This window comes from Leopardus geoffroyi, chromosome B1 (genome assembly GCF_018350155.1).
Source record: "Leopardus geoffroyi isolate Oge1 chromosome B1, O.geoffroyi_Oge1_pat1.0, whole genome shotgun sequence".
NCBI classification, from domain to species: Eukaryota; Metazoa; Chordata; class Mammalia; order Carnivora; family Felidae; genus Leopardus; species Leopardus geoffroyi.
Window position 1 is genome coordinate 104,493,052 of NC_059327.1, and position 21,708 is coordinate 104,514,759.

Genomic DNA, 21,708 nt, shown 5'->3' on the forward strand with positions numbered 1-21,708 from the left:
CACAAACAAAAAATAACCATGCTCAGGGCCCGTGAGTCCCTGGGGATCTTACTGAATACACTACTTAGAAGTTGAATTAAACCCAGCTTTTGAGATTTCCGAGGTCTGTCCCTTTTTTTCCATCTTTTAAAATATGTCTTTTTCATGTGGACCCCAGGGCTTTATTTTACGTATATATTTAAACATTACTTCTTGGTAACCAAGCAGTAACTCTGCCTGAATATTTAAGCATAGTTTAAAAGGGACAAAAGACTTGCTGATTGCATCAGGACTTGGAGCTCCATTTTGTCCTTGGACGTGTGCTGTATATGTTAGCCCCCAATCCACCCCTGAGAGCCTTGCTCTGAATTGAAATTGCAGAGCAGAATTAAAAATTGTTGCAGAATTAAAAACTGGGAGCATGAAAAGAACTTGAGAGTAGCTGTTTCCATGGCTCTCTAGAAGTGAATTCATACATAATGGACCATTTGGATTCTCCTAATTGATGGCACCTGAACACAATATCTTTTAAAAAGCTAGTCAGTGCCCTCCCTACCCATGCCAAAAATACCTTAGAGCTGTCTTGCATTTTACATCTCATTTAGTTAGCATGGTGGTTAACATGGTGGGCTCTGAAGTCAGATTGCTCAAAATTGAATTTTAGCCCCACCCTTTGCGAGCAATGTGACCTTGGGCAAGTTACCTTTCCGGAAGTCGGATTCCTCACCTGTAAAATGATCAAAGTAGTAGTGCCTCCCTCGGAGTTATGAGGGTTAGATGTAAATGCTTTGGAACATAGTAATGTGTGATAGATGTTAACAAGTATTGTTACTGCTTATGCTTTATTCCCTAAAGGTTCTTTGCAGGTGGATTTTAAGTGTTAAGAAGAATTACCGGAAGAATGTGGCCTATCATAATTGGAGACACGCCTTTAATACAGCTCAGTGCATGTTTGCTGCTCTAAAAGCAGGCAAGATTCAGGTACTTTTGAGAGCCATTTTTATATTTAAGACCTTTTCTTGCTTTAGTGGTAAAGTTTACAACATATTCTTTCAAGTTTTTTTTTAATGTGCACTAATGATGATTGGAATATTTATTGCCAGATACAAAATAAATTACATCTTATTAATTGAAGAAGACTAGCATGGCAAAATACTTAGTTATTAATTTTCTTTCATATGTAACCTACATGGCATATTTTTTTAAATCTTTAAAATTACTTCACGTTAAATTTAATAGTCTTCGGGCAAAGAAATACATTCTCCAGAGGAAATTTCTACCGTATAAGAAAAATAATCAGATTTCTCGTGTCCACATTCAACCTGTTCCATAGTAGAATTCCTCAAAATCCACCCACGTAACTTCATAGATACGTCCAGGGTTCTCTATCGCATTTTCTCTGGAGCCCTCAGTTAAATCTTCTAAGTACTATGTCATGGAAAGGGTTTTCATATCATATACATTGACCATAGGATGTTACAAGGAAGATCAATGCAGGGAACATTCAAGTAATTCATTGCTTTCCAGGCCAAATTTTATCCCTATCTCTGTCCTTAGATTCTAACTTCAGTGGGAATTGACTAGTTATTCTAGGTAAGTGATTCCAGGCATCCATCATATCACTGCTTTTAATTCAGAGCTTCCATGCTCTTTTTTTTTAAAGTAAATTCTAAAAATGGTATCCTCTGTCTCTACCTCCTTAGGGTGCACACTGGCTAGAGCTAAGGGAAGCAATTGTTGTCCAAGAAGCCATATGCAATACCATAGTAGTATTTTCCTGCCATAGCAACGTTTGTAAGAAATAGGGTAAACTTCTTTTGAGCTATGGAAAGGTCATCAGGATTATACCACTGAAAACTATCCTTGCTTTTTATGAAGAATAACAAAATCAGGATCTTTTTCTCTGTCATCAACATACAACATGGCGAGTTGAGAGTTTCCAGCAGAGTGGAGCTGATAATTTCAACTTATTTTCTTACTGATGAAGGAGAACAGTAGTGTAAATAATACAAATGGCAGATATTACAAAAATAACCTATGTTTGGCTTTAGAATATATTGTGCAACTTTTTAAAGCCAGATTTTCACTCCCAATCCTCTTACTTCCTATTGTTTTGCTTACTGTTCACATTGTCTGTGTTCCTTAGGGATACGACAACTGCTGGCAGAGAGTGAGAGCAGCAGAATCTTCAGGGAACCAGAAGGCAGAGAGACAACAATTATTTAAAGTTTATTTTGATTATTCCACATACATGTAGATAATTAAGAGTTAATGGTATTTACTAGAGGTGGACAGATTATTGATTGTTGGAGGCATTTCAGCTTCTTCTGGTGAGAATGACATTTGTAATAATCCCATTCGAAAGACAAAGTACCACTTGCTGCCTGCAGACTAGGATTCCAGCATGAGTCCTTTGCAACCATAAATAAGCATATATGAAAAGCTAGTCGGAAACACAAATACATGATTGGTGAGAAGAGGCATTCTAATGAACTTCACCAAATTGCCTTTCTCTTTCTTTCCTCTGACGTCTTTGGTCATGTAGAACAAGCTGACCGACCTAGAGACACTCGCCCTGCTGATTGCTGCTCTCAGCCACGACTTGGACCACCGTGGTGTGAATAACTCTTACATACAGCGGTAAGGCGTGTCTTCCCCAGTAAAAGAAGAAAATGTTTCTTTTAAATTGTAGGGATGTCTTTTTTAAAGTAAGAGCAACAGCAAAATTTGATGGTACCACATTTCAATTGATCGGGGTCCTGCAACATACTCTGGTTGTATTCGAGTGAAATGGAAAAAAAATAGTGTGAATCCAATGTTGTGTTGGTAACATTTCTGGCCTAAAGCTCGGAAAGTATGTTTGTTGAGAATCTTATTTCATTAGATAATTACCAAGAGTTTTCCTTTAGTGTATGCATACCCAGATTAGGAGCTTCATTAGAAAACTAAGTCTGGTTTGGGGCGCCTGGGTGGCGCAGTCGGTTAAGCGTCCGACTTCAGCCAGGTCACGATCTCGCGGTCCGTGGGTTCAAGCCCCGCGTCAGGCTCTGGGCTGATGGCTCAGAGCCTGGAGCCTGTTTCCGATTCTGTGTCTCCCTCTCTCTCTGACTCTCCCCCGTTCATGCTCTGTCTTTCTCTGTCCCAAAAATAAATAAACGTTGAAAAAAAAAAAAAAAAAGAAAGAAAACTAAGTCTGGTTCAAAAGAGGTGGAATTTTATCCTGGACTAGAAAAGATAATATCTGAAAAGTGCTTAGCTCAGTCCTAAGTACTTAGTAAGCACTCAGTAGAAGGAGGATTTTGGTGTTAGTGGAGACAGTGCAACACAATGTTGGCAATTTGGGGCTCTGCATTCAGGCTGGATTCGAATCCTGCCTTTGCCATGCAGTTCCCGTGTGACCTTGGGCAAGGGAACTTATTTCTCTATTTTTCTCTTGTTTTCTCTATTATTCTCTATTCTCTCTTATTTCTCTCTTTGATTTCCTGATTTGTAAAGTGGAGATGATAGCGAACCTACCTCGTAGGGTTGATGTAAGTTTTAAGAGATAACACATATCAATATGAGGTGGAATGTGCAGTGCATTTTTTTATTTCTTTTAATGTTTGTGTATTTTTGAGAGAGAGAGAGACAGAGTGTGAGCAAGGGAGGGCAGAGAGAGAGGGAGACACAGAATCCAAAGCAGGCTGCAAGCTCTGAGCTGTCAGCACAGAGCCCGAGGCGAGGCTCGAACTCACGAACTGCAAGATCATGACCTGAGCCGAGGTCAGATGCTTAAGCGACTGAGCCACCCAGGGGCCCCTGTGTGGTGTATATTTAAGTGTTAAGTCTTAGCAGCAGATGCTAGTGATACTCCTATCACCATCAGAAGCCTGCTTTCTGGCTGGTTTTGAAAGTAGATACTAACCTTTGACACAAGTGTTTCAGGCTCCCTTATGGGCCATGCTTAAAGTGACATTTGCAATGACAAATGAGATGATAAAGGTGACATCACTTTTCATCAGAGTTTTGAGCCCCTGTGACATGTTTATTTTCTTGTAGCAACTTAGTTGAAAAGCCTACATCTTAATGGCAGGATCTCTTACTACTTAGCATTTTTCTAAGTATGCAAGTGATTCAACTAATGGATAGATCTCTTAAGGAAATTCCAGATGTCTGATATCTTGAGGGAATTTCAGAGAGCTCTCTAATCACATTCCCTTTATCTAAATAAATGGAAAACTTCATGTAGAAAGAATTGTAGTGATGCAGCAACTGTGTCCTCTGCTGACCTTTGATGGGAAAAGATATCAAGCTCTTGCCTGAGTGTCAGAGACTGGCTCTTTCCTCTCTTAAGATCTAACGTTTTGGAGAATAGATTGGATGACATGTCCTTTGTCCTCTGTGCTTTGTCATATGATTGTGTTCCTGAGCCTGACGTTGACATGGGAGTAATTATGAAAGGGAAGAATGACATGAAAAGGTGTATAAACACAGACGTAGCAGCCTAAAGATCCAAGCCAGCAGTGCTATGTTCCCTCCATACCTCAAAGCTGAATGTATTATTATGGTCGCTCTAAGATGCTATGTTGCATTGCTTTAGAGTGAAAAAAACACTCAGCTATATTTTACTTTGTTTATTTAAAAACAATTACCCGGAAAAACATCTGGAGAAACGTCATCTTCTCTTCAAAAAAAAAAAAAAAAAGTCCTGGGAAAAATTCATAGACTGCAGAATCTTGCCTTTACACACACCACAAAGCAGACTTCCACCAAGTAATAATAACTTTAAGAAAAAAAGTTAAAGGAGTTTCAGAGATTTTTATTTCTTCCTACATCTCTGTGGTTTGAGTAGACGAAACCAAGAATTTTCCAGGGATGTTTCTTTTTTTTTCTTTCCTTAGTGGTAAATGAGTTATATCTCAAGGAGGAATTTCTTCACCAGGGGACTCGGGAGATTCAGAGTGCCATAAACATTCCCGTGTAGAGAACCAACTTGCAAAAAGGTGTACAGTGTCCAATTTCATCAGTATGCAAACACTACATAAAGAAAACCACCACAATAAAAGAAGGCACAGAAACAAAACTAATACCTCAAAAAGAGAAAAAAAAGCCCTCATGTGGTAGCAAAGTTAGATGCTAAACTTCTCCTGTCATTCATTCTTCTTGAATGTCTTTTCAGAAAATTAATTTAGAGTAAGGTGTAAAGCAGACTATATTCTGATTCATTATTGGTTATTGTTTGATTCCTTCCTTGATTAGGAAGACTGCCATGATGAGGAGTACGGCTACTATGCCAGTGAAATATTTGGGGAGAGAGTTCACTGCTGTGCTTTCTTCTCCCACGTGGGTGGGTAAAAGAGGGAGCGGTTTCAGATAGATTTTAGATGGTTACTTTAAAAACAGGCAAGAATAGGACAAAATGACTGAAGGACAGACATCTACTAAAGAAAGCACAATGTGGCACTCGGCTTAAGTAGAGAAACCTCTTGCAATTCAGCCTGCAGTCAGTATAAGAAGACTGTATGAGTGCATTTATTTGGTTAGATTCATTCAAGTTTGGTGTTTTATAAAATAGAGTGAAAGTGTCCTACATTTTGGACAGCTGGCTAATGGGCAATTACTAGGGCCTGGCATTTTGCTAGGCAGAAAGAGAGCTCTAAAGTATAAAATGTGGTCCCTGCTATTAAGGAATTTTCATAGCCTCATGAAACAGTGGTGACCAATACAACAAGGTACTTAGTAAGTCCTGAATTGTTTAGTAATGTGGACTGTAAATGTTCAGCAGAGAAGGAGATTGGTTAAGACCAATGCAATCCCATCTGCACTGTTAATGGAAGAACTGAGACAAAGCGGATCCCAAAGAGTGGTAGGATTTGGAGAGGAGAGAGGATGAAGATATACCAGAAACACGATGAGGTAGGCAGGCATTCTCATGGAACAGTGCTGATGGCTGGCCTGTGCAGAGTCAGAAGGCTCACTGACCAGGGATGAAAAGTAAGAGAGTGAACAAGTAGTTGTAGGACTCTTTAGAGACAGCTATAAAACTAAGCATATTTGGTGTAGTGAAGAAACAAGGAGCCATTACAGTGAGTAATAAAGACATTGTCTAGGAAGGAAAGACCAAAAGGAAGATACAAGGTATAATGGGTAATAAATAGGACCCCAGAGTTCAGCTAGGAAGCTGTTACAGCAAGCTGAGTGTTGGTGAAAAACACATACTGACTACAGAGAGGAAGAGATGGAAGGAGAAATGTTTTTCAATTTAATATCGAACAGGGGGAAGGGATATTGTTCAATATCGTTCAATACTGTTAATATTGAACATGAAGGAAGGGGGAAATCATGACTCCTAGTCCAAGAAACTGGAACACTGATGGAGCCATTGATGACAGTAGAACTGGGAAGTGTGTATGCACTTGTGTGTGTACTTAGGGAAGGAGGGACAAAAAGGACAGGAGGTAGAAGAGAAAATAATAAATAGGATGGTAGTTAGAAAAGGTAAAATGATCAAAGGAATGTTTTTTTTTTTTTCAAGATTAAGGTTCCATAAAATCAGAATAAAAGAAATTTCCTGGTAATCACACTCAGACCATGTGTCTTTGTCCTGGGAAAACTCATTCTGTACCTTGCTCTTCTCTGCTCTCTGTTAGAGGAACAGCTATAGTCATGGGCTGGCGTGGTGGCAACAGAATGTCAGCAGGCACTGAGGGACCCAACAGGGCAGTAAAGACAGCACAGGGATCACAATTTGTGAAGTTCAACTGAGTAGAGTCTGTATTAGCCAAGAATGACATCATCCCTGATAAGTTTGGAGGGCTTGAGAGACTGAAGATCCAAATATGAAAAAAGTACAAGTTCGAGGAGTCCTAAAGTCACTAGCTAGTAATAATAATAATAGAAGTTAACACTTTATATAGCCCTTACCATGTGGCATTGCGAGCTCTTTTTAGTACTTCATATACATGAGTTCAACTAGTCCTTTGACCATGCCACAGTGGCTATGATAGTTATGGTGGTTAAGGGCCAACTTGAGTCAGATGCCTGGGTACAAAAGCAAATACTGGCTTCTCCTCTTACCATCTGACCTTGAATGAGTCATTTAACACCCCTCTTTCTATTTTCTTCTCTGTGTAATGGAATAATGACAGTATCTATCTTGTAGTTTGTTTCTTTGTTTTGTTTTTTTTTTTAACAAGGATTAAAAAGTATAAATAAATGTGAAGTACTTGGAACAATACCCAAGATATATTAAATGCTCTCCAGGTTTTAGCTTTTTCAAAGGGGATCCTATTAAGGACATATTAAGGACATCCTATTAAGGACTCAAGATCTTGCTTTGTCCCAAGGTGAGATATGGATCAGGGAGTAGCAAAAATGCTGTGCCCAGTAGCACCTAGAAGCTGTGGAACAAAGAAGGGAATATCCATTGTTGACATGAAAAGAGACTGACTATCCGTAGAGTCAAGGAGGTTAAGGAAGTAGGGTCAAAAGGCCAAATGAATCATCACCTTGAATACCTGTGGCATCTAATGTGATTATAGAGAATACAGGGTAAAATAACCCCTGACTAATAGAATACAACAGTGATGATTTGGAGAGAAGTGGTCAAGTGAAGAATCAAATGGGGTTTACATGCTTACAAAGAGTAGTTAAGAGATGTGAACCCAGAGCAATATACATGTATGAGAAGCAAAATCAAGGATGGTTGTTAAGAGTCTGTAAAAGGATTCCTGGGGTGGCAAGAATTGTTTTCCTCAGAGAACTTACATTTTCTATTGATTTCTAAGGCTTCTTGTCCCTAGAATGTTGTTCTGACCTTGGCACTGACTCCTAACACCACTCTAAGAGATGGACAGACTACTGCAGGACGATAGGAAAATGTAGGGAGGGTGTAAGGTCCATACGAATAGACATCATTGTGGGAATAAGATTCAGTGGAAGCGGTGGTTTAAGTGGGCCCTTCTGACAGGCTCTCATATAAAGAAGCAAGAAATAGCCTTGTGTTTGAAACAGTAAAAAGCAGTAGAACGGAGAACACATTGGTGTCCACTAATATTTCTGTAAACAGGAAACTTGGGGTATGTATGCCCTTTTATGGATTCATAAATCCATATTTTTAGAATGTAAGTAAAGGCAAACACACATAATTTGCATTCATCTCTCTCATAAGCCAAGAAGTTTTTCTAATGGGAAACAGTCCTGTCTGCATTGTCTAAAAATGTAATGTGCGCCTGAAATTTTAAACATGTTTGTGTTGTATGCACCTAACTGCATCTCGGTCCAGCCTCTAACTAGGTCAGTAAGTGGATGCTGTGTGCAAAGTGCTGTGGGGTCAGGAGCCAGTGTGATGCGGTGAGAGGATGTGTTTGAATCCCAGCCCCGCCATTTATGTTGACCTTGAACAAGTTAGACAGTCTCTCTGAACTCTTGGTTGTCTAAAAAATAAATGCGAAAATGCCAATTTTAGAGAGGTCTCAGCCTGGGTCACTCTGGAGGCACAGCCTGAGACAAACACTGGTGTGCACATAGCCTATTTGTGCATGTGATCCCTGGGAGCAGGAATGGAGGCCTGGGAGTGGGAAACAGGGAAGCCAGGAAGAGGATGAGTTACCAGCAGTCCACCCATCCAGGCACCTGGTGCTCAGTCCTGCCAGGTGATTCAGAGAAGTCTTAGGAAATGAGACCCAGAATTGTACATAAATGGCCAGGGACAAAGTAGGGAGGGGGGCAGAGATCCACAGGTTCCCATTCCCCATTGGTCAAAGATGGCCTCCATGTGCCTTGACTCCTCCATAGCCCAGGCTCAACAAGGGTGAATGCAGCAAGAGAGGTCTTGTTGGCACCAGCAGAGGGCAGAGAGCTGCAGGGCAGACATGGTGGACCACAGCAAAGTACCTTCTAATTGGGCCCTGCAGGGAGTCTATTAATTGTGCATGAAACTGGATGCTGCATCAGTGGCTGGAGTCCGAGGTGGGGCCAAGGATTTTGATGTGGTGAACAGAGATGTCCCATATTAAATAAAAATGAAATATAAACTACTTAGTGCAGTGCCTGACATGTTAGAGGCACTCAGTAAATGGTAATTATCACTGGGGAAAACAAATCTGGCTAAACTCAAGAGGTTTATAGTCTAACAAGGTAATAGACTTATAAACAGCTAACAACTGGCAGAACAAAATGGATATTAAACTAATACCATAGGTCCTTGAATTTCTTTTTTTTTAATGTTTTATTTATTTTTGAGAGACAGAGAGAGAGAGACAGAGAGAGAGAGAGAGAGAGCGAGCAGGGGAGGGGCAGAGAGAGGGAGACACAGAATCTAAAGTAGGCTCCAGGCTCTGAACTGTCAGCTCAGAGCCAGACACGGGGCTCGAACTCATGAGCTGTGAGATCATGACCTGAGCCCAAGTTGGATGCTTAACTAGCTGAGCCACCCAAGCGCCCTGTCCTTGAGTTTCTTATGTAAATGAAAATAACAGATACTCTAGATGCTTTTCCTTATCTAAGTGAAGGGAATGAAGAAGGTTGCAATTATCATGTTGAAGTTGACCTTAGCATAGCTAGTCTGAATGGTGAGAAAATGCTGTTGAGAAAATAGAGAATATAGAATGCAAGCCAGAATTCAGAAGGGAGGCCATCATTCTGTTTCCCTGGGCCCTCCATTATCCTGCATCATCTCATCTGCTCCTGTGGCTTGGAGATAACCAGATATCTGCAGGTTATTGTGTTCTAAGTCTACATCTCCAGCCCAGACCTGATACAAACTTTTATATCCACTTGGTGGACCTCAGTCACTTTAAAATCAACAGATCCAACACTGAATTACACATCTTCGCCTCCTTTATCTCCCATCCTTAATCCTCTCCCTTTCTCCTATGTCAGTAAATGACAAGGCAGAAATGTGGCATTCATACTTTTCCCCTAGGAAAATCCCCACTAGGTCCCAACATCAAGATTCTTTGCCAACTCTTACCTCCTAAACAGCTATGAGGCAACTCTACTTGTCTTTATGTGGGATTCTGTCACCCTGGTCCAGGCTGTCTCATACCTACATTACTAGAACTAGGACTATGAGCTTCCCAGTAGTCTCCTAACTACTTTCCAGTATTCTCCATGCATCTCCAGTTTTGATTCCAGCAAATTTATCTTTTTTTTTTTTTTTTTTTTTTTTTTTGTAAATCTGCTCATTTTACTCCATCCATTGTTTTCCCATTGTCCAATGAGAAGGACAGTATCTGGTCCATTGTACAACTCACTAAACATGGAGGAGCAAAGAAGACAGGCAGGAGTTAATTTGAGAAAGTTTACAACACAAAGAATGGCCGTTTGGGGGTCAGCAGTTATCAGTGGAAGATTAGACAACTGGAATAGATGAGATTGCCCATTCTCTTACCTTTATTTCCCTTGTTTTATTTTTGTTTTCCCTTAAGCTTCTCTTACTGCACTCATTTTCTTCCCATGTTATGTTCCTCCAGTCTTGGGCAGCTTCTCTAAGTTAAATGAAAACTCAATTAATGACTCATATAGTAGTACAAAGAAATAAGTCAGCTGTGTTATCCACACTTGTATTGTGCTTTACAATTCATAAATCCCTATCCTACAAATTTTAGGAACAGAGACTTTCAGGAACTCTCACGTTTTCTTTTTCTTTTAAAGAAAAACTAGTGAAAATTGTGCTTTATATTCACATGCGAAGGGTCGTGAGAAATAAGAGGTGGAGGACTGTACTTGACATGCTTTGGACCTTGATCTGTGACTGCCTGTTACATACAGTGAACTGAGTATAACACCCCTTCCATTCCCTTTACTCAGCCAGACAGTCTCCTCTGTTTGTCCCCAAGTTCAAGTTGAAAGAGCTACCAGGACATCCTACGCTGAAATACTCTGGATCCCACATGCATGGGGAACTTTTTCTGACTCAGCTGTCTCCTTCTTCCCTTCAAAGGAGGGTGGGCACCAACTCTGCCCCTTTTCTTTGCCTTTTGTCCCTCCTACCCATTCGTTCCATCGCAGTCCATTCTCCTTGGATATACAGGCACATATGAATATGCTGGCCCTCAGCCTTATTGCAGAGGAATAGACTAGCATCGCAATTTGTTTCAGATTTTAAACTAATTGCAGTTTTGAAATTGAAAAATATCATTGGCACAAGTATTTCAGAGAATTTTTTTCTCATGGTTAGAGAAATTAGTCCTTTGTGCTTACTCCTACTATTTTATCAATATTAAAACCAATGAAATTGTTCATACTTTGAACAGGCAGTGGTTACCCTGGTATTTGAAAATAATTTGACTGTTTTTTCCCAGAAATCATCTCACTCTTTTCCTCAACAAAAGGAGAGAAAATTGTTAGTCTGATTAATTTTGTGAAGTAGCCTCTTTTTTCATTGACTAATATGAAGAACAAATTAATGTATTGGTGAAACTAGTAATTTTTAAGCCTTTTTCTCTCTTCCACAAAATATTTTTCAGAAGTGAACACCCACTTGCTCAGCTCTACTGCCATTCGATCATGGAGCATCATCATTTTGACCAGTGCCTGATGATTCTTAATAGTCCAGTAAGTACCTACTTTATGGTTGTGGAATTTTAAAAGAGAGCTTTATAAATTCAATTTTATTTTTAAGTTTTGGACTTATTCCCAGCATCATAAATTCTTGAGCATGCTTTATTCCTTTTTGGGTAAGGAAAGCAAAGCCAAAACATTTGGGATCTTCCCAGCCTCACTTCTCTGGACAGCCCAAACTGTCTAAATGTTGCCTGATAAAGGATATCTGGTTACACACCTCTATTTGGTTATGGCAAACTGGAAACAAACAAAACTAGTATTTTTTGGCTCTCAGTTAATTCTCCCCCCCCCCCTTTTTTTTCTTTTGGTCAAATGAAATGGTTATACAGCGCTCAAAGGTTTGCTTTCACAAGACCATGCCTGTTCCTCTTTTCATGGAAACTTCTGACCATTAACAAACTGCTATGTTAAGAAATAAAGCTATTCAATAGTTTGGTTAAATGAATATTCATCAGTGTAAGAAAACATATGATATGCTATGCTAGACAAATAAATGCTAAGGAAAATAAAATTAAAATAATGTATGCCAAAAGATTAACAAAGGTTTTCTTTGTCCAGTTATGAATACTTTTACATTCTCATTTTGATTCGTTCATTATTCACAGTATCTGCTATATGCATGTATTACCTTTATAGTAAGAAAAAAGTCGAAGTTGTAACTACTATGTGGAACAAGCACAATGCGTGGTATATAATCTTAAAGCAATTTTACCCCCATCTTTTTATGTTTGCCCCGTGTGGCTAGTCTTCTCTGAGCCCTAGAAGAAAACTTGGGAGGCCCATGACTTTTCTGGTTATTCTTTTATAAGTAAAAATTACGTCAAGTACTAATTACGTCAAGTCCCAAAATAGACTATGCAATTCTCAATTTAGAAACCAAAATGTCCAGTTCTGTGTAATACTCTGGATTTTGGATTTGGTTTAAAGTTTCAGGTTCTCCCCCTACTGCCTGGTTGGCTTCTCTCAACCCTATCTTGTGCTTCTTCTAACCCTTCCTCATCCCTAACCCCCCATGTAGTTTCCTTCCCCTCCAGACTTGGAGAGTAGTAAGAGAGAATAGCTAAGAAGAGGGGCAAGAAATTTCTCAACACACTGGTACTGTTAGGAGTGTCTCACTCTTTGTGCCTGGCAGGTATTTAAACCAAGTTCTTTTCTTGTGGGTAAGTTCATGATGCCTGCCAAGTGCCCTCATTGTGGGGCTTTTCTACCAGATGTTCCTTTAATGATCATCTCTGCCTGCCTTACTTATGGATCCTTCCTCTGCTCAGGAAAATCTGATCGTTCACTTTCAGCTCCTTTCTGCTGAGGTTCTCTGGCCTTCTTTGTCATCTCCTTTGAAAAGGACAGGACTGAAATCAATCCCATGCCTCCAAAACTTGGAGAGGGCAAGCCATTCCATATAGTAGGAACCTCCCCATTGCTGCCAAAGTCAGAGTGGCTAGTCAGCCTGTGTCTTGCCTTTTAGATTTTCCAGACAGGAATTAGACATGAGACCACTGTGGCCCTTCCCAGTCTCACTACACTACAAGAGACATGTAGGGACTTCATGTCCCACTCTCTTATTTGAGATGGAGGGGAACACAATCTCACCTCTCCCTAAACATCTCAGTGTGGATGAAGGGTTGAGTTATACAGCCAATTCTGCACACAGTGGGTGCCTGGGTAGCTTAGTTGGTTAAGTGTATGACTTCAGCTCAGGTAATGATCTCGTGGTTCATGGGTTCGGACCCCATGTCGGGCTCTGTGCTGACAGCCAAGAGCCTGGAGCCTGCTTCAGATTCTGTGTCCCCTCTCTCTCTGCTCTTCCCCTGCTCAAACTCTGTCTCTCCCACTCTCAAAAATAATAAACATTAAAAAAATTTAAGTTCTGCATACTTAAATTGACTTTAGATTGATAAAGTATGCGATTAGTATGAATTAGTTCATGTGTGACTGGTAATTGAATGACGTTAGTGTAAGTGTACAAGTTGTATTCTTTCATCCGCAAGTTCTCTTGGGTAAGGTACAAGAATTATGAGAGTTGAATTTTTGACCTTATACAAGAAAGAAAAAAATCCCTCTACTTGGCTTTGCTCAGGCACCCCTTCTGCCCTATTTCAAGAATATTGAAAATGGGCATTTGCTCCCTTGCTTTGGACTGCCTGCTTTAGGCTCCTAGGAGGTTGCTCCTCCTTCGGTGCCCACCTTAATAGCAGCCCCAATGTCTCAGTGATACAGTCCCATCCACGTTGTCTGTGGGCCCCACAAACCATTGCTTCCACGCCATCGTTTTGTGTGTTGACTGTTCTCAAAGGACCTCCAGACTGGCTAGCCTGAGCTGACTGGGTTACCTGCAGATAACCCCAATTTTCAGTTTGGTTTATGCTCTGGTTATAAAGTTTCATGGGCTTTGTGCAATCTGCCCCAGCACTAATTTTTCCCATAAACCATGCATTTTTAGTGTGTAGTTTTTCAGAACTGAGATTTCTCAGGAATTATATGCTATTTTGTAGTAGAGAAATCTGTACTTTCCTTGGGATTTGCTATCTATATGCCTCATTTAAAAAAATAAAACCTTCATTTTAATATCTTGTTTAGTTTTTTTTAAATTTTTTTTTTCAACGTTTATTTATTTTGGGGACAGAGAGAGACAGAGCATGAATGGGGGAGGGGCAGAGAGAGAGGGAGACACAGAATCGGAAACAGGCTCCAGGCTCTGAGCCATCAGCCCAGAGCGCGACGCGGGGCTCGAACTCACGGACCGTGAGATCGTGACCTGGCTGAAGTCGGACGCTTAACCGACTGCGCCACCCAGGCGCCCCTATCTTGTTTAGTTTTAAGGAAAGAAAATATGCTAAGCTTTTTCTGAAGCCCATATTTAACAGTACCCCTATCATAGCTATCTATCTTATTAAATAACATAACTTACTAAGTAATACGTTATTACTTATAAGAAATTTGGTCATATAGATGGTTGGTCTCAAATTATAAGACCATATAAATATTCTGTCTTTGTAAGCACCAAAACATTGCTTAGTATTAGCACCAAAACATTTACAGAGAATTTACAGTCTCTGTTTTTGAAAGCAAAAATTAAAATATAACACCAAAAGATATTTCCTTTTCTATTTTTTAATTTTTTTTGAATGTTTATTTATTTTTGAGAGCGAGAGACCGAGCATGAGTGGGGGAGGGGCAGAGAGAGAGGGAGACACAGAATCTGAAGCAGGCTCCAGGCTCCAAGCTGTCAGTACAGAGCCCGACGCAGGGCTCGAACTCATGAGCCGTGAAGTCATGACCTGAGCCAAAGTCAGACGTTCAACCGACCGAGCCACCCAGGCGCCCCAAGATATTTCCTTTTCCATTTGAAATTGTTTTATCTTAAAACACATAGAAGTATCAGTTATTTTCTAAATAGTTTCCTTTCTGGCCCAGAAAGGATTACATATTTTAAAACAATGTTTTTGGTTGTAATCACAGATTCATTAATTAGATACATGCCACAATTTTGGCATCTAGTTATTCTCTAACCGGTGTTTTGGCACTGGCCTACCACACTCGGCAGTTTCTCTTTGTTCAGAACAAATCCTCTGCCTCCAGATCTCATTCCCACTCCTCTGGGTTTTTCTTGGCCCTGAGATTAGGAAGCACATCTGATTCAACTTATAGATGTTGTCCTGAGTGTATGCTGAATACCCAAGGAATGTTTTATGTAGCTCAACATCAGAGAGCCACTATGCCTTAAATTACAGACAAGAAATAAAAAACGGTTACATAGCACCTTTTCAATATTTCTTTTTTTTTAATGTTTATTTTTTATTTTTGAGAAAGAGAGCATGAGCAGGGGAGGTACAGAAAGAGAGGGGGACAGAGGATCTGAAGCAGGCTCTGTGCTGACAGCAGAGAGCATGAACCATGAGATCATGACCTGAGCTGAGATCAAGAGGGGAGGCTTAACCGACTGAGCCACCCAGGCGCCTTTCAATATTCCTTATAGATGTTTCAACCATACTTGCTTTTTTGTGACCAGTAAGTACACCTTTGGCTCATGCCCTACAGGGCCACCATCTACATTCACATGTTCCTAAAGAACACACACTGTCTGCCATATTGATTAAGTTAAATTATAGAAATTTGCACCCAAAAAAATGTTATTAGATTTATGACAGAATCCATAGAGAAATGGTTCTTTAAATAATCAATGTTTAAAAGTTTTGCTACTCCATTCTAGATTTCCATTAATATGGCTTTGATTTGGGAGCACCTGGGTGGCTCAGTCGGTTAAGCGTCCGACTCCTGATCTCGGTTTAGGTCATGATCTCATGGTCGTGGGTTCAAGCCCCACATCAGGCTCTGCACTGACAGTGCAGATCCTGCTTGGATCCTCTCTCTTAGTCCAAAGATATATATATATATATATATATAGTTATTAGATTTTAGGCCTAGACTAAGGCCTAGGGAGTATAAGATGTGGAAAAACATGCATGTGTAGGTAGGTGTACCATTATGAAGCTGTATTTTCTTATAGGACAGGGTGGTGGGAAGTGGAACATAGAGGGGAAACATCATTTCATGGCATTAAAGTAAACAGCTGTCCTCTGTATTCACGAGTTTAGAATACTAGGCATGTGTTTAAGATATGTCACTCTACCTTCAGATTTTGCTCTTGTCAGCAGCCTCTCCAGGCAGAGTGCTAATGATGGTTTTCTTTTTTATAAAGGGCAATCAGATTCTCAGTGGCCTCTCCATCGAAGAATATAAGACCACGCTGAAAATAATCAAGCAAGCTATTTTAGCTACAGACCTAGCACTGTATATTAAGTAAGTTTTAAGAAATATTCTGAGATCAATAGGTCTTGGAAATGTTTGCATTGTTTCAAACTTTTCAAATGCACTTTGGGAGGTTTTAAGATTATAAAGACAAATGTCCTGGCAAATCAGATGTCTTGTTTTTCAAACTATGGGGCAGTTTCTTAAAGGAAGCCAGAAAAGTCTACTCCTTTGGCATATGACTTAGTGCTAGAAATTACAGAATATAGAGTCATTTCTGACGTGTGACTACTCCTGTGCCTCTGAAGTTGTGTACAAGGTAAATAACCATGCCAAGGTCATTCCAAGGCTGCGTTGTCCAGCCCGAAGGTTATAGAACCCATCTGCTTTTCCTTCACCCCCCTCCCCAGCTTCTGACCATATTACAGTCCCTTTATACTGTCATCTAAGCCTAAGTGGGCAGGAAAAAGAGCTAAGTGCCAGACACATAAGTCTTGTTTCTTTTTATTTGATTTTGGCAGAAGGGTATTAATATAGAACTTTAATTAGTGAAGTCACTGACTCAGAAATTAGAGTGTGCATTAGAGTAGTGTTTGTCATGCATGTATGCATTTCCCTGTAATTAAACTACCTTTCTAAAAGCGAGAAAAGACCTTGCTGCATTTGGGCAGGCATTAGTTTCCCACACGCAGACCAAGATCTTTTGCTGCACATGTAGGAGTGAGGGGAGTCTGGCGGTCACACCTGTGGGATTTCCCTGAAGCACAGGCCTCTCTCCTTCTGCACAGGGATTCATATGTGTGGCTTTCACCACTCTTATGAGAAGTAAAAACAAGTAGAACACGTACCCCAGGTACCTACTGTTGTACATCTAAAAATAGCTGCACCTAAAAGTGTCTGCGTCTAAAAGTGTCGTGCCATTGGATTTGGCAGCACTTTAATTAGGATAAAAGAAAATACAGCAAACTTCAGTTTAACTTAAAATGATTACAGAATAAAGATGATCAGATTACCAAGAATTTAAAAATACCTGTAACTACAAAGACTTCCCAGCCTTTCCAGGCCACATGGGTCTTTCCTCTGAACCCTTTTGCAATGTATTTTTCATTTTTGGTACTCAAGTGACATACATTCAGTTTTGTTATATAAGTTTTTCTTATCTTTGGTTTGTGTCTCTGACTAGATTTTAAACATTGTGAAAAGGACTCCTGTCTTATAACTTCCCAAGATGTGTAACAGTGTTGGGCACATCGGAGGCATTCACTATGCACTGAATGAATAATAGTATATACTTTTTACCTTATACCATAATGTATATGAATAAGATATATGAAATTGAACTGAAGCCATAGAGATCTCATTATGCCATACACTTAAATTTTCAAGTCATTCTTGGCATCAAATTTTAAATTTGTTTTATTTTCTTAAAATCATGCTTAAGAATTGAAATTACTATTATTTGTGATCTGTAGTTAAAAACTAGGTGAGGTGTTATTGTTTTACCCAAAGAAAATGGCACAAAGGAAAAAAGTGAGGTATTTTTAGCTTTTTAAATGATGGTTTCTATATCGGATTCTAAGATGGGAAAAACCATTAGAGATTTTTTTTTTCCCAAAAATTTACTCCACGGGTCTTTGTTAGCTGAAGAAATAAGAGCCTGGGGACTCATCATAACTACCATATGTTTTTCTTTTACTTTCAAGGAGACGAGGAGAATTTTTTGAACTTATAAGAAAAAATCAATTCAACTTGGAAGATCCTCATCAAAAAGAGTTGTTTTTGTAAGTAGGTTTTCTGTCCTTAACACTGACTTTTTGCTGTCCAGTTAATTTTACAACTATCAGATTTCATTGCAAGTATTTGTTACAATGTGATGATCTTAGAGGCTGCCAGAATTATCTGGAGTGTTGTATAAAGGGCTGAATATGAATATTTATTTGAAAAGAAATGCATTTGCAAATTCAAGTCAGTAAATTACTCCTTTGTCTTAGAAGGAACTTTAAAATGTGGTGGAATATCAATACAAGGCTCTAGGGTTCCCCCTGCTCATATTCCCAGTACTTTGGAATAGCTGAAAATAGCATCCCAAAGATTGTGGGAGCAAGAAGGTGGTTGTGAAGTGTTTACTTCTCTTGAGTGATGGGAGAGTAACACCATCAGAACCTCAAGTTTTCCCTTTTCCTCACCTGTAGGCCTGTCCTTCCCTTCTAGCTGTAGATGCCATCTCTTTGCTGCTACTATTCCTACCTTTACCATGGCTAGAACTGGATCCATAAAAAAGAACAAGCGGTCAATAATTTTAATAAAAGGATAACACAGAACACCAAGGACAGCGCTATTACACTTCTGAAATCAACATTTCTTTAAATGGATTGATACTACTTAGCATGCAAATAAAGATGCAGATTATAAGAAAACAGTACACAAATGCCTAGCTGTCTGTTCTATGTAATCATGCTTTATTTCATAGCCTCAAAATGTTTTTCTTAATGGTCCCTTAGAAATGTATAGACAGATAGGGGCACCTGGCTGCCTCCTCCAGTGGGTGGAGTATGCGACTCTTGACCTCAAGTTCAAGCCCCATGTTGGGTGTCGAGATTACTTAAAAATAAAAATATTGAAAGAAAGAAAGAAAGAAAGAAAGAAAAAGAAAGAAAGAAAGAAATAGACATACTACTGTAGTTAGGGAACAGTTTTTCCCAGTAACAAAAAGGAAATCCAACCTTGGCTCCAAGTCTGCACCAGTTTCCACTGCTCCATCCATCCGAAGCCATGAACCTCTTGCAGAGAAGTACTCATAGTTCTAGTGCTCAGTGTCGCCACTTGAACTCATGTGTCTGATTTTAATGAAGCTCATTTAGGAGCATTGTCTTCTTTGGGGGAGGCAGTTTATATTGGCAAGCACTGAAATCTTTTATGAAAATGGGCTTAAACAGTGATTAAAAATATCTCCAGTGCACTCACTTTTTCCGAGAGAGTTGGTGTAAGACGTAGAGTAGCGGCAGGAAACCGTTTTCTTTTTGCCTTTCGTAGTTATGGAGAACGTGCTTTTAGGTTGGGTTTCCCAGCAGGGACGAGGGTTACCATCCTTTGCTATAAGTGATTCTATATGACAGTGACTGGACTTTGTTTCTCCAAATTATTACAAACAGGTATCCAGATCCAACATGGGAAAACACGGTGCTAAATACAGAACTATTTTCATACTGTAGTTGTGGTACCGAGCTATAGAGCACCTTGTCACCGACTCCAGATTCCGTCCGGCATGGTTTTTACTTCTCTGAACAACAGAAAGACTAAAGAGCTCTGTCCTCTCATATCCCTCCCTCCCTTTCTCTGGCACATACTGTGTATAAGTAAGAGCTTTTCACACAGAAGTCACTGCACATGTTGAGTGCATTAGGATGACCCACCTTAATTCTTGCTCTTAGAGGCCTTATATCAATAGAATATCTGATGTTATCCTTTAATGGTTAATTATTAGTAATCAATGCGTTTTCATCTTACTACCACTGAGAATGGAATACCAAGGTGAAAAAAAAGAGCAACAGCAGGCAAGTTTTTACCCAGAGGTTAATAATTTCTCTCGTGCCAATCTGGAGCTAAATGAGGCATTTTTAGGGCAAATTCCAGTAGTTCCGTGGGCAACCAAAACAGTGACACTCTGCTATCCCTGAATCAGCCACACTTCCATATAAATTGTTTCTGTTTCTTTTGTCTTCATAAACTGCCATCTTCATAGTTTAGGGAGCTTTAATTTAACCTTTTTACCAGTAACTATTTACTGAGAGTTTATGTTCACATAAAAAGTAAACAGTACTATTGGGCTTCTTTTTCCCTGAACAGAGCGATGCTGATGACAGCTTGTGATCTCTCTGCAATTACAAAACCCTGGCCTATTCAACAACGGGTATGTTGTTTGCTGACAGTAAAAGTAGTAATTAAAAAGTCAAAGTAAGAAAAGTCTGTATTCTTAAAGGTAGCTTCTAAAGTATTTGTGGAAATTTTTATCCAAATTTTAAGTAGCATTAAAAGCAGAATTGGACATAAATAGGTTTTCTTTCTTAGAAGATTCATTAGCATTTACTAATATTTATAACGTATTAAGAAAGACAGCATCTATACTAACACAGAAAAACCTAGCTGCTGATAGTCTTTAATTCCAATACTACTTCTGTCTCACTTAGGAATGCTTTTTAACACATTTCCTTAATAACCTTGAAAAACAGAAAAAGCAAATTATTTTTCTTCTTATGATTTTTCTTTATGGTTAACCTACCATGCTATAACTCAGCTCTAAGTAGGCATTAGCGAGTAGAACAACTTAAACATTTCCTAAGTCTTAAAAACATAGGAAGTGTTGATATAAGGTGTCAGGAAGGATGTAATCAGGACCTGTGGCTAGGAGGCTAGAAATATATCCTTCTCTCTAAATAAGTAACTGCCGTAACATTTTGCAGAGGCAGTAAAGGCCCTAGGCTCAGAAAAAAGATGGCTATACATGCAATGATGTGTGTATTGTGCTTTTGTTTTTTGAGACTGCATTTTGAATCCTGAATGCACTACCTGAGACTAATGACAGTCTGCTGTTGGTCAGGGCTCTGATCTGCAGAGTCATGGAGCCCAATGACAGGTTCATCTCATGAAACATATATGCTGAGAAAACAAGATCAGAAGTGTGCTATCCATGTGCCAAAGCTGACATGCCGTAAGCACTCAGGAAAGGTGGTCTTTACAGAGTGTGCTGCTCTGTAATAATAAATGGGACTGTATGCCCATTTCCAAATAGGGAAGGGAATGGAAGAGGGAAGAATTTGTCTTTTCATTTATCCTTTCTTCTTAATCAGATCCCCAAAAGGTTGAGCAATGAGGTTAGAGTCCAGACATAAAAAGCAATACTATAAAGCCTCTATAATTAAAACAGTTTGGTATTGGTGACAGACCAATGGAACACAGTAGAACTTTGAGAATTACATAGAACGTTTAATATATATAATAAAGGTAGCATTTCAAATAACTGGGGGAAAAGAGAGACTTTTTACTGAATAATGTTAGGGTGACTTTCACATCTTCTATAACTGTATCTATTCCACATACTTAAATTCCAAATGGAACATACAGTTCAGTCTAGAGAATTAAACCATAGAAGTACTAAATAAAAACATTTGTGGATTCTTCTATAACTTAGAAGTGAGAAAACTTTCCTATTACTCAACATGCAGAAACAATAGAAAAGACTGGTAAATTTGATTACATAAAAATTAAAAAAAAATAAAACTTTTGCATAGCAAAAGACACCATAAGCAAAGTAAAAGTCAGTGAGAAACTGGTAAAGATATTTGCAACTTACATTTGGTAGATACCCCAAATATTAAAGAAATTGTAAAAAATAGAGAAGGAAAAGGGCAACAACCCTACAGAAAAATGGGCCAA

At 39.3% G+C, this 21,708-nt stretch overlaps 1 protein-coding gene and 1 long non-coding RNA gene across 12 annotated transcripts in view; one reads left to right on the plus strand and one right to left on the minus strand.

Annotated features, from left to right (window-relative positions):
• PDE5A (phosphodiesterase 5A) overlaps positions 1–21,708 on the plus strand; it is a 141,021-nt gene that overhangs the window by 110,114 nt on the left and 9,199 nt on the right. For all 7 annotated transcript variants that reach the window (XM_045468788.1, XM_045468760.1, XM_045468785.1 and 4 more), the window contains 6 exons: positions 835–960; positions 2,525–2,619; positions 11,430–11,517; positions 16,226–16,326; positions 17,979–18,056; positions 20,122–20,185. In XM_045468788.1, the coding sequence (XP_045324744.1) occupies positions 835–960; positions 2,525–2,619; positions 11,430–11,517; positions 16,226–16,326; positions 17,979–18,056; positions 20,122–20,185 (552 nt within the window). The remainder of the gene's footprint in view (positions 1–834; positions 961–2,524; positions 2,620–11,429; positions 11,518–16,225; positions 16,327–17,978; positions 18,057–20,121; positions 20,186–21,708) is intronic.
• The window catches only part of LOC123593266, a 32,463-nt gene that overhangs the window by 10,233 nt on the left and 522 nt on the right, over positions 1–21,708 (minus strand). For all 5 annotated transcript variants that reach the window (XR_006710226.1, XR_006710223.1, XR_006710227.1 and 2 more), the window contains exon 2: positions 10,352–10,448. This is a non-coding gene — a long non-coding RNA (uncharacterized LOC123593266). The remainder of the gene's footprint in view (positions 1–10,351; positions 10,449–21,708) is intronic.